This window comes from Augochlora pura, chromosome 7 (assembly GCF_028453695.1).
Source record: "Augochlora pura isolate Apur16 chromosome 7, APUR_v2.2.1, whole genome shotgun sequence".
Lineage (NCBI taxonomy): Eukaryota > Metazoa > Arthropoda > Insecta > Hymenoptera > Halictidae > Augochlora > Augochlora pura.
This window is the reverse complement of record NC_135778.1, coordinates 32,467,358-32,480,605: the sequence shown is the minus strand read 5'-3', so window position 1 is coordinate 32,480,605 and position 13,248 is coordinate 32,467,358. Positions and strand designations below refer to the sequence as shown.

The 13,248-nt window shown below is 37.4% G+C and overlaps 2 protein-coding genes across 3 annotated transcripts in view; both read right to left on the bottom strand.

The window, feature by feature from the left end:
• The window catches only part of LOC144472076 (secretin receptor), a 29,651-nt gene extending 28,296 nt beyond the window's left edge, over positions 1 to 1,355 (bottom strand). Inside the window, exon 1 of the mRNA XM_078184777.1 lies at positions 118 to 1,355. The gene's annotated coding sequence lies outside the window, so the exon portion shown is untranslated. The remainder of the gene's footprint in view (positions 1 to 117) is intronic.
• A 3,728-nt stretch (positions 1,356 to 5,083) lies between these two features.
• LOC144473003 (uncharacterized) lies at positions 5,084 to 12,163 on the bottom strand. 2 transcript variants are annotated; one of them, XM_078186519.1, is made up of 6 exons: positions 11,928 to 12,163; positions 9,659 to 9,724; positions 7,528 to 7,593; positions 7,296 to 7,458; positions 6,651 to 7,002; positions 5,084 to 6,348 (listed from the first exon to the last, which is right to left on the bottom strand). In XM_078186519.1, exons 1-6 carry the CDS (start codon positions 12,049 to 12,051, stop codon positions 6,166 to 6,168), a joined length of 954 nt encoding a protein of 317 aa, XP_078042645.1. In that variant the 5' UTR covers positions 12,052 to 12,163; the 3' UTR covers positions 5,084 to 6,165. The 2 variants fall into 2 exon arrangements, with proteins under 2 accessions (XP_078042645.1, XP_078042647.1); XM_078186521.1 differs by lacking the exon at positions 9,659 to 9,724.
• Positions 12,164 to 13,248: the final 1,085 nt, after the last annotated feature.

The window sequence follows — 13,248 nt, the reverse complement described above, 5'->3', positions numbered from 1 at the left end:
CAATCAACGATTTATTTTGGCAAATCTTTCTGAAAGCGAACTCCTGAAACAACTTGGAAGACATATTTTGCATGGACAATTTTAAACCAAATTTAATAAATTTAGGTGAGTACTCACTAGATCCACCTCAAAAGATCCCCATGAAAAAGGAATAGCAGCCCGTGGAGAAACCCAAGATAATCTTCCGTTAGTTGTGCGGCCGTCGCAAAGCTCTCATCAGGTCGGGGTGGAAACCGCTTTCAATATCGTCAATTGATCACCGTTTGTGCGCGTCAGAGCTTTTAAGCATTGAAGACTCGCAGTTTCAAAGAGCATTGAGCCGAAAGAGCGTCGTGACACCTGTTTACACGGTCACAGAGCGCCAGTCGACGTTACGCTCGTAAAGAGACAGTCAGAGGTTTCTGTCGCCTTTGCTTCTTGCCGACTGTTTTCGTCGTATCGTAAACGGACAATTTCTGCGAAAACAGTAACGACTCTACACCCTTGATCGGTCTCTATTTATGCGACAATTTTCCTTGAACGATTTACCAGCCGCTTCAGTAGCTGATCAGCTGGGTGATTATTTGAAATCTGTAGGAGCTCGTGCCTGTTATCAGAGGGATTAGAAACTGCTCCAGGTGTGTTCTGACGAACCAAGGAAAATGTGACGTAATCCCCAGATGGCGATGATCCAAGGGGATTTCAGGAAGTAGTTTGTAAACTAGTAGCTTACAAGCCTTGACTGTTCCTAGCTTCAGGACCTAGTAGAACCTCTAATTAATTGCTCGCTGACAAACAGTGGAGGATGCAGCTATCTGGCCCGGCATCTATACCTTGAATCGTTCGTGTAAACAGTGTTGATCGGGTTCTTATAGTCATTCAAGGTACTCGAAGCTCATTGAACTGGCCACTTTGGCCTTAATAGCCTTCATCAGTTCCTCGCGCCGGTCCAGCACTTCTCACAAACACAACACTCGATACGGCTGCAAGCAGGCTATGTGCAATCAAGATTCTAACTAGTTAAAGAGTCTTAAATTAGCCTCGAAAAGTTTAATTCACCCACTCGAGGAATATTCGTCTCGGTTCACCGTTGATCGCTGTAGAATAAAACTGTCAGGTCTAGCTGGTCTAGCAACACCATAGGGATCTCGGGTAGAATCTGGGTTCACTGATCATCACTTGGTCGTTAGTATCACAGCCACCTGCTGATCCCCAGAATTAATTCAGAGTAAACGACGAGAGAGTTCGTACTGGACGATCTTTAGCCATGATCTGGATTGTGTTAGGACCAGTGATTAACAGCGAGATATGAGATGCAACGCGATATAACCGGGACCTAAGAAGAGACTAGTCTACACGTCCAACTCCGGGCGCCGTTTAAGCGCGACTGCCTTGCTGCGGTGCTCTATATCGCATGATCTCACGCATGTCCGATTTCCGAGTTCACCTGCCCCCACCCCCCCTCTTCTCGCGGCGCCGCGCGCCTCATCCTCTTCCTGCGACGCTTCTCACTCGCCAACTGTTGCTTTCCGCGGATGATCGCGCGGGATGAAAAATATCCGTCACAACAGTGCAATAAAGGATCCGTTGCATCTACATTACTATTCTAACCATTGTTATACATTAAAATGGTTTCTCCTTTGTTATTCAGTTCAAGCAACAAAATTAATACCTTTGTTCACACATACCAATTATTTAGCAACAAAACAATTTTATAAATGGTCCTATTTGTTTCTCAAATCCTACCCTTATTGTTTGAGACTGGTTTGTTTCTTATCGCTGTTTTCCAACGTCTTCACTGCACAATGATGGATCCATGCAACTGCAACACATAAATATTAAGACTGCATGCAATTTTAAACATATTAAAACTAGTTCAAATTTTCTATTACAGCTTTTTGACTGTTGAGAATTTTTTGTGAAATATCTATATACCAACACCGTAGATTTCTAGAATACATTAATTACCATGTCTGAAACGAAAGCGGAGAGATAGAAGACGCGGTTCCGACAGATAGGCAGACGGCTTTGGGATTCATGGCGCAGTAAATGATTTATGAAGCCAACGAAACGAAATATATGAAAGTAATTCTCTGATGTAGAGCTACAGTTTCCAGTAATGAAGTACTGATAGTCGAGATATACACTCTGTCACCAATGATACACGTACCAGTGATTGGTTGAATTTGTCGCGAATGCAGCCAATCAGAATTCTCATCGTATCTCATGATCACCGTAAGAAAACACATATAATGTTACCCGCACGTGAATTTTGCACTAGTCCGAAACATTAATAAAAGTAGGAATCACTTTTTGTAATTGTAGAAAAAATTTCTACCCGATTCTACGATTATTTTCAATAGCGGTTTAGAGAGCTTTCAGATCCTCTACAATTAGGTATCGAACAGTGATAACGAAAGATGATTATTATTGCTGATTGCGCTGGATAAAGGGGGGGCTGAAAGGATACATTAGGGAAATTTACTTTGAACAGATTCGGGCCTCTCGAAACACGAGAGAGCACGTGCAAGTATTTAGTGATCAATGATAACGATATTAACGAGGATCGACGATAACGGTGATAATGGACTCGCGGGCTTTGATTGCTCTTTTTATCGCGAGTGTCACTGCCAGAAGGTCGAGTCTTCCTGCGCTCCACCCTCTACGATTGCAGACATTCCGTTAAAAACATTCGAAAAAAATCATAAAATATCCTAGTGCGTGATCTTGAGCAAGTCGTTGTTCTCGTGCAATTCCTGTGATTTCTGTAAGCTGTCACGCACTTTTTAAATTGCTATTTGCTCGTGTTAGTGCCTCAATCACGCGCGGACATTGTTTGCTCGCGTACCAGGGAGGAAAAAAGAGAAAGAGGAATCATCAGAGAAGTTATGTCGAATAACAAATTCTATTTGCTCGTAGCGTGTTAAGTGGAAGATCAAACGGACTGGATTCGAATAGTCTGTTTCATACGTCAATGAGGTTTATCCGCGAGACTTACAGTAACTGAAAGCCTGCAGCTTTTCGAATTTACGGAGCTAATTCCTGTTGGCCAAACGATGAGCAAACATTTGGCACGCTTTTCAATATCACCATGTCATTTAGTACTTCCTAAAAGATATAGAGACCGTCAATAGAGATATACAGGATGTCCAGAAAGATTCGGACCAACTTATAGTATGTGTTACTGAAATCAACTAAATGAAAAATGTTTATATAAACTTGTGTGAAAAATGCTTTATTGGAAAGATATAATCTTTGAAAATGTATACATACTTCGTGCATAGGTTTATATAAACCTTTTTCATTTATTTCACTTTAGTACAATATAAGATCCCTCCCAGCCTTTCTGGACAATTTGAAGATTTTGATAAATGTAATTTTAAATATTTTCATACCTTTAAGTTGTACAAGAAACAATTCAATATTCTACCAAACATTGGGTCGATTTCAAATCACCAAATCATTTAATTCTTCCTAAAAATATAGAAACTGTTAGATTTTTCCAATGAAGTTATGACTTCGTATAAAAATTTTGAAATTTTTTTATACTTAAAATTAAATATTGTCTTTGTAATGAAATTGCTTGATAGTTTTAATTACGATGATAAATTATCATTAATTAGAAAGTATTTACCCTTTGAAAGGTTAAGTTTCTCATCGGTAAGAGTCCTACATATTTATCGTTAAAAGCTATCGTCGCACCCTTAGCTTGTATATATACAAAGACGACAGTGGCTGATTAATCTAGTAATTGAACCACGCATATATCAGTTCAGCGATAACCATCCACGTAATTCAGTTACCTTACTATGTACATCTCTATCTGTAATCTGTGGCGACATTATCGTCCGCATCGATTGTTATCAATTTGTTTGCTGATAATTGTTCACTGTGTCGAACTGCGCAGTTCCAAGTACCCTATCGCTGCACAGTGCTCTGCAAACCAGATTTCATAGCTATAATGACAAACATCTTCATATAAATTGATTTTCCGAACAACAAATTTGATTACTCTAAACAGTTCTAACTTCATATTATCTACCTGTCTCTTTTTCTCTTTCTCTCTCTTTATACATATATTATATTAATTTTATATTACAGATTGCTGTCAGTCTAACTGATTCTATTGAATCTCTTACAAACCTACACAATATGGCATTTAAAATTTGTATAATACTATTTTAGCAATTGTTGGCGCATCCACAGGTTTCTCTTCATTTTCAAAAATTTTGTAAACAACCTTCTAAATGATTATAAATTTTAGACTGCTAGAAAATGAACAGCAAATTACTTAAAACACAATTAAAAAAGTAAAGCATAACAAAATACACTATAAAATATCGTAGAAACTTGTTTTAACACTAAAAACATTTTTTACTAGGACTTTCACCTGTAGCAAGTATAAAAATTGGAAAATGTACTTTGGTCTCGAAAAACCGCTTTCCGGATTCACTATGATCCGATAAAGCTATCGTAGATCACTAATCTAATACTTGACAAGCAATTTATATATACTATTGTTAATAAATATAACACGTGTAATAAAAGCCAGGATAGAAACAGATAAATATTACGTAAAAATATTACCTTGAATGTAATTTATAATTGATAGCTGAGAATGCAAAAGGTGAGACCATTTGGGAGCATTGGTAAAAATTTGAAATCATGTATCGATTAGTTTACAACAATAATCAATTTTAACTGAATCGATTTAATAAAATCAAGTATTATCAGTATATAATCATGTAGCAAAGTGGTGGTCGAAATAATAATTAAATTCCAACAGCATGCTTGTAAAACTGTATTTAATTCAAGGCCTGGACACTTTCGCTCTCTGCTATGAATTAAACATGGGGCGTGACACCTCGTCCCCTAACGGGGGACCATTGAATCCGTGAGGCAGACAATAATGGTCTCGACGAAACTAAATCCCACTACACAATCCATTTTTACACCTTTCACAGTCTCCATCCAATTCAATTATTCCAAACCATGCATTCTTCATCGAATACTTCACCATAAATTGCTGCATCTTTATCTTGAAACCCTAAAACTAATATTAAATTAACAATGGGATATATCAAGGATAGAAAATGATAAACAATTTATAATAGTTCATATATTTTTAACATACTAAAAAATATTTTGCAAACACCCATCTAAAAGTTGCGCCAAAAGACTGCTCAAGCCTTATTAAGCTCTTTTCTTACACTTATATGTATAAATCTCTGCCTAGTATTCTTCATACTAACTCAATCTATGCTAAAGTGCAACAGTTTTGTTATTAAAAATTTCTTTAAATATATCTAGCGAACGTATATCATCTTAGAATTATCTTGAGAATCCAGTCACTATTTACTTGTCTATCCCTTTCTTATTTTCAGTAAGAGGTCAATGCTCTCAAGACACAGTGCAGATAACTTGCTCATGATCATTGTCCAATCACGAACAATGGTATCGTCGGCTGCGATGATCTTCTCCGAAAAAACCTCTCTTTCTAACTCCATTCTCGTTCGCTGCTAATGCAAGACATTCAGAGAACTTGGAGCTCTCATTTTGCTAGCCGACTTTTCCTGTCGCTAAGTAGCTCTCAGCTGAAACTTGAACACTCCTCTGGCCAGGCGAAACTTTTTACAGTACCCGCGTCTACCTCTGGCAACATTATTCTAACATCGTTTGTCAAAACTCGTTTCTGAGTTGCAACTGAACTACGCCAATACCATTAATTAAACTACCTGACACATCCCGTCCTCCACACCTTGTCACACACACAGCTTTCTGCACGATCTTCTATGTACACACACTACTATATCAAGAACATTCGATTTTTAGATAATGCTGTATCAATACAAATACATTCTATTTGCTAAGAGGGTAGACTCCCTATCTTCTCTGTTGGCAAAGTAAATTAATCTCTATATTCTCTCAGGTTTATCTTTATATTTAAATAAGTGAACCATATACCTCTATTAGTTCCTAGAAAAACAATAACAAATTCCGGCTATCTTATCGAACGCGATATACTTATCGTATTTATTAAATGGTTCTACTGGTAAGCGATACGGAGATAAGGAATCTCTAGCAATTAATAAAAACAATTATTATATAAATCTATGTCGGGGTACTTATTTTTCAGAAAGTTTGCAAATGCTGTTTGAGAAACTGTAGCTAGATTACTATATATTTCTAGAATGTCAATAAGTCCGCGAAATCTCGAATTTCATTCTGTCCCACGAGTACGTTAAATATGTCCCTCATGGTGAGATGATGAATAGTCTCATTAACTCTTCCTGCTATGTAATCCTGGATGCCCGGAAGTATGTCTGGTTTAATAATGTCCACCACCTTCGGCGTAAGCTGCTGGAACACCTGCAGACAAAGGGGCACTAAGTCAATTAACCTGTGCAATATTCGTTTCATCAGAATGAGTTGCGTTCAAAGAAAAAATTTTGCAAAAAATAAATAGTATCCACTTTCAGAATATACAGAATTTACTTTAACTAACTTGGCTTGTTATTTAAATTAAAGAATACATGTTTAATTGTAAAATTAAAAAAAATCAAATTTCTAAAATGTAATTGCTTTTCAGCAAAGCGTTGACAAATTTAATGATCGATTATAATGTAATGGTAGTGAATCAAATGCACTTCTCCCTGACTTAATAAACATGCCTTGCTCATGATTCTCGAAAGCTCTTCGTCCCCCATAAAATTCTCCAACCGGACGTCAAGGGAACTTAGATTAAAATCAAGGTCGAAGGTTTTCAGGTACACGCCCCTGTTATATCCCAATACAGTGTTCACATAAATCTGAAAGTCGTAAACGTCGGCCTTGAATGGGCCATCCCCGAACAGGTTGAGCATGTTCCCGACGATGCCGGATATGTTGTAGAGGCCCTCCACAAGCACATGAGGAATGGTAACGTTGGCGGTGATTGTAGGTCCTAACAGGGAAAGCTTCGCCTTGTTGATCACGAACGTGGAGAGATTGTGCAGTACTAGGTCCTCGATCACCAGAGTCACGCTAAAAAGTTCATATTTCTTAAAAAGTTAAAGATCTTAAATAAATTATTAAAGCATTTAAATTCTTAATTTTTGACAAATTGATATCTAATTGAATCTGCAAAAGTCATAGAGAATATGGTCAAGGATCAAGTTTTCGATAATTCTCTTTTACAAAATAAATGCTTTTAAATAGCCCCATAAAAATTTATCTGTATGGGTTGAGGAGCTGAAAGCCGATTAAGAAAAAAAGGTAAGGTGAATGACCGATGATGATTCGGTGGTCAGTGAACGATAGAAGTATCTCGTACTTACTTCCCTATCTCTGGATTATCAATGTCTATATCAATCTCGTCGAGCTGAAGCGGCTCCAGTGGTGGAATCCCGAGTTCTGGTATACCGTAGCGCATCCGACCGCGAAACTTCTCCAGAAATCTCCTTAGCTTGAACTCGAGCCCCTTGGATGTTGCACTATCGACTGTTTTTTTGCTGATTAGCGCATGTTATAAAAGAGAACGCAGGCTATCATCGTCCCTTAGTTACTTACTAATGCCTGTGGTCGCTCTGGTAGCATTGATTAATAGGTTCCTCGGCTTCTCCACCGCGCTGTTGACTGAAAAAAACAAGATACACTACGTTCAGTAGTTATTCATATTGGAGTTTTCCTAGTCACGTCCGTAATTGCTTCTAGATAAAGCGATGCAGCAAACAACCCGCTAGGGAGCAGACCTGATAAGCCTTGTATAGTTGTAAATTGAACGGGAGTCATGGAGACACTTAATGCACCAAGAATCTTACCGACATTTCTCGAACTGCATTATAGATAAATATCGACTACGTGAAATTAAATATTCAGATTGAACTGAACAAGTATTACTTGAAACATTTTTCTAAATTCTGCACGCATCAGAATCTTTAGTAGTTTGAGTGGTTTTTACTGAGAACGCTTGTTCGGCGGCGAACACCTGATGTGTATTATAATGAGTTAGTTGGGTATTACAATTTTTCCAACGTGCACGGTATTACTGAATTTAGAGACGACTGTGTGGACACATTTCATAATCTCCTCTACAGTTCTAAGCGCAAATCGAATATTTACCATATCTAATAGTTTCGTTAATAATTTCTAATATCTATTTAATTTCACGCCAAGGCTTATCTATTCTAATTAACTGAACCATCTTCTTTATTCAAACTTCATTTTAACTCATTCATAGTATTTAAAATTTTGATACATTTTGCGTTAGGGTTCAAATAATTGAATGAGAACAATATCCTACAAAAATAAAAGAAAGAGTATAACAATATACAGTGGCAGTAACGAAATAAAATATCGTCTATTGCTATTGTATATTAAAAAGTAGTATAAGAAGCGCGTTTATAAGCAGTCAGTGAGAAAGTATCTAAATTAAGAATATCAATAAAAAGTGACGTCGGGCAAGTCCAGCTTGGTGATTAAACATTATTTCGCTAGGAGCTATTCAATAACAATTTTCAATGACCCACTCAGCATCGCCATGCAGGTATTCATTCATACCTAATCTAGAACTACACAAGTGATTAGTCTCATTCGTGAACAGACAAGGACGTTTTTCGAAATGTGTTTGGGGTGATTCCAATATGGCGATGGTATAAAAACTAAAGCCTTGAAGGAGAAGTTTAATTCTACACTTTTTTGCATTATCTAACAGAGAGTCATGCACTCCTCCACTCCTGAAGAAAGAAAAAAGATCTTGAAACGAATACGAACTCATTTCACTCAGGATTCGCAAAGAATCTACATGCGTATAAATGATCAATTTCATCACCAAGCCGAGCCCTTTCTCACAATTGGTTATATGAGATAGCGTATGTGTTAGCGTCATCGCCCGTTAACGAATTGGCGTTAACATGTGCAATCCTGAAGAGTAAAAACGGCCGCCGAGATTGTCTGTCATTCTCGCAATCCTTCGGCCAACTTGGAAAACATAGTTATTCCATCAACAACAAACCTATTAGTGGACCGCGAGTTTTACAATGCAGTGTCGCGATTAGAGAAGCGTTGTCACAAGACTGGAAGATATCTAAAAGCTCTCGCGTGTACCTGAGGCTCTGAAACATGATTCCGTTAAACTGTCTCTCGTTACATCAGACCTCATTGTAATTCGGTTTAATGAATTCTGGGCCAAGGGAACCTCGTGCACGGTTGGTCAACTAGTCTGACGTACTGGGTCATTCCATAAGTAGTTGGCATAAATACGTATCACTCTAGTTGGGCTGTTTTGGTTACCAATCTAATTACTCACACGTAATTATATGTTACATTTACGTAATAAACGGCATTCGTATTTGACGTGTAAAAGTTCTTCGGATAGTCTTATCATTATTCTCCTTTGAATTTTCATATAAAAAAACGACTTTACAAAATGAACAGAAAAAGAATTAAACTTCATTAACAGCCTTGTCAAGTAAAAAATGTTGAAATGAATTAACGCAAATTATTATGATTTAGTTTTAAGAAAATGTGATGAAAGAAAGTCTGCTATTGTGTAATAGTTGTTGGATTGTCGCGCAGCCTTTGTCGCAGAGATGTACAATGCGGTTTTGCGAGCTACTGATGCTTAACAGAAACTATTTTAGCGGAACCATTTCAAAAACCCTTCAGTTTCTAGGCTTGGCACGAACAAACTCTCACATACTGTAATCCGAGGCAGTGTCCGTCACACGATGTATCAGTTCTGTCTGTCGTCGCACGATTCCAGTTACTGCAACAAACGATTAAACCTACAATTTCCTCTGGAATAACAGCCAGCACATGCTGTACCGTTCTGTAATAGAGAATCTATGCTTGTGGCCATCGAAATCCGATCAAGTTTTTCGCAGGAAGTTGGACCATCTAGTGATAGTTCACTCAAAATGCAATAACTGCGGCAAGCCGACAAATGATTAACATAATTATAGAAATCTGAGAAATAATATTGGCATCGCTCGACGAATCGATACACCACATTGGTTGCTAGGAAATTGAGCTTCTTATTACCGTTACAGTGATATTATTCAGAATATGTACATGTATGTGAGATAGAAAACATGTATTACGTGTGCATTTATTGGTTCAAAACTTGTCAATTTCTATTAATTGGAAAGCTTTAAATGCATACGTAACAATAATTTTGCTTAATCCAGGTGTACGTTTTGCTTGTAAAAAATTCATATACATGTTTCATCTGTGCGTGCTTCTCTCGGCACTCTGTCTCAACAGTGTAACCCATTATCTTTAATTCATTCAAATCCTCGCGTTCTTTACATAACCAAATTGGATGCAAACAAATCAAAGCGATTACGATAAACTGTGTGGCATAGAAAATTAACTAAACGATTTGACGGCAATTCTAATTATTTCGAAAACAAATTTAGATAAAAAAGATTAATGAAATTAGAACGGACGAAGATTATCGAAATAGATTGCTTGATCTATAGTTAAAATCTAACGTTAAAAAACTTGTACTTTTACAATAAAGATATTCTAGCGTCAATCTAAATTAATCTTCTAAAATAGCTATTTGTTTGTACCCGACAATTTATATTACCATTTTCGTCACGCACTTTCGCCGGGCAACCGAATTAATTGCCGGCCGCTGACAGTGACCGCGCGAGTAATGCGGAATTGCTTCGCATGATACAGCGAAACCTTCCAAGGAACGCGAACAACAATTTCCTCAGAAAGTCGACTGCAGGGCACATGCGACGCACACGGACAGAGCACATTTTCAGATTCGCGTAACGTGTTCAAAAGGCGTAACAATGCGAGCATAATGAAGCAATTCCTGTTGTGCTTCCGATGAGAGAACCACAGGAACACATACAATCGACTGATACTTCAAGAGATAACAAAAAAATTATTATGTGCGAGTTAACTTTTTGTTTAGGTTCGTGATTCACGCTTCTTTAATACAATCAGTTCATTAATACAATCATTCCGTTGATAAAGTTGATCTGTTTAAAGCGTGACAGCCTTTTGTGAGAGCAGTTATGTAATTTATCTGTGACGATAATCTTTCTTAAACAATCAATGGTTGTACACTTTTAATTTAAATTCTACTCGTTAAGATCTAAGTAATTAAATGACTGGTATTTCTAAGAAGACGTCTTTTCCTGCTCGGAATATTTACATTACGCGTACGAGCAATAAGCTTGCATGTAAAATACAAATTAATATTGTAGAAAAAAAAAGAGACGAACCTTGACTCTACCACGACATATTGGGAATTGTAAGGTGTGTACATGTAAAACGAGAAATATTTCCTCTCTGTTGCTTTTCAGATTCAAATGCAAATCCTTCGTCTTGTACCTCAAGGCTGCGCGCCGCGGAATTAAGAAGTTACAAGTAGCCAATTCAACTTTGTAGAATCGTCAACACTTATTAATACTTGTTGTACAATTTAACATAATTCTCGCTTCATCGATCAAGTGAAGTTAACTCTATTTTGCTTTGAGTTTCACAGGCAATATGACTGGCATTTTACAATGTACAAAATATGTAAATATACTGATCTGAATACAGATTAAATCAGTTCCACACTAAGGAAAATTTTTTACAATCTGTACAAATATCATTATGTTTTCAGATGTTATTTCAATTTTTCTAGACGCATTGCGATATTGTCTTTCTTCACTGCTATCAAAATCAAATAATTCGATCACTCTTGTGTATTTTTCTGTATTATGAGATTTTTGAGATTTCACCTACATGTAACGGTTCTTTTCGTCCTTCATTTTCAATCGTTTAACAATAGAGATTCGATTATACAATTATTTCTCGTGAAGTTTCTTTCAGACTACTAGAGGATTTCTCAAATTTCTTTTTGTCATATTCTTACGAGTTCTGTACAAATTTTAGAAACACATTCATATGAAAGTGGCAATAAATCTAAATGGACGTACAAACAATGGAAACAGGAAACTCACGAAAATTGGTCGCGCTCGTCGCAACATTTCCTAGGATCGCTGGTAGAGGAGGTTCTTCACGCTGTGAATAAACGCATTGTAGGGCCAGAAGGACCACCGCGAAGATGAGCGATTTCAATCTCATTGTGCAGCGGAGATAGGATGGCACCACTTGAAAACGGTCAAACTATCGAGAGGCTCGCACGCAACGACTCTGCCATTCATTCGTTCCGGTCACGAAGAGGCAGGGAAACCGACTGGTAAGATGAAAGAGCAATCGTGCACGCGCTACCGTCACGCACACGTGCATATCAATGTGGTAGTGCCTCGTCTGTGTTTCGGCCTCGTGCGGGTACGGTTGCTCGGCGAAAGTGAGTGTAATAAGGTGGTTTTTATACGCTCTACCCTAACTACGGTCACTGGATCGTAAATCCCCTCCCCCCAAACCTGATGACATTGTAGAATACAGAATTAAAAGGATAACAGTGCGCCGGAGTTGCAATGTTTCGACCCCTTGTGATGGTTTCTTCCAAACGATTTAACTGCTTCCTGATACTAAGGATGGCAGTGCGCCTAAAAAAATTGTATATTACACTATAATTGATAATTTAGAAATATAAATAAAGAGAGAAAAATTATGTTAAGAATTGCGATCTGTGATAAACACTGTCAGAGTATTAAGGCAATTGTATCTTAATAATTGCATGATGTTTAAAATAATTTGAAAATATTACAAAATGAATGACTTATTAATTTTGTAGTAAAATAAAACTGAAATAAATATAACAAAATATTTTATTCCTCTGCTAGTGGCTACGGGTTCTTTCATTACGTCTATACAGTTCGAATTCTCGCAACCAAGTGTCCCAAGATCTCTGCCTCGCCACCCGTCCTCGAATTTCCACTTGGGCCCCCTTTCTTCCAATGTTTAGGCGATCTCACATCAGCGACCAAACGAACGCCGTAGGAATTCCCGGGACCAGCGAACAGAGGATCTTTTTCGAGCTTCGCTTTCATTTGTACGCATGAAATTGTTTCTTGTGACTCATAGCAACAGTTCTATTATTCAATAATTTTCTCAATTTAAACGTTATTGTTGTTAAAATTATTTTGAAATGTAATAAAATTATATCAGTGGTGCCACAGAGTCACCATTCGAGCGCAAAGGGTTAATTGTTTGTAACTAATAAATACATAAACCATATTTAGTAGAGGAAGGTAAGGAAAGTAATTTATTCCCAAAATTGCTATATTGTTTTATACCCTGCAATCTGAATAATTTCGTTTTTTCCTACCCTCTTGCGTCCTATGTATTTCTGTTTGCGTTCGACACCTCTGGAAA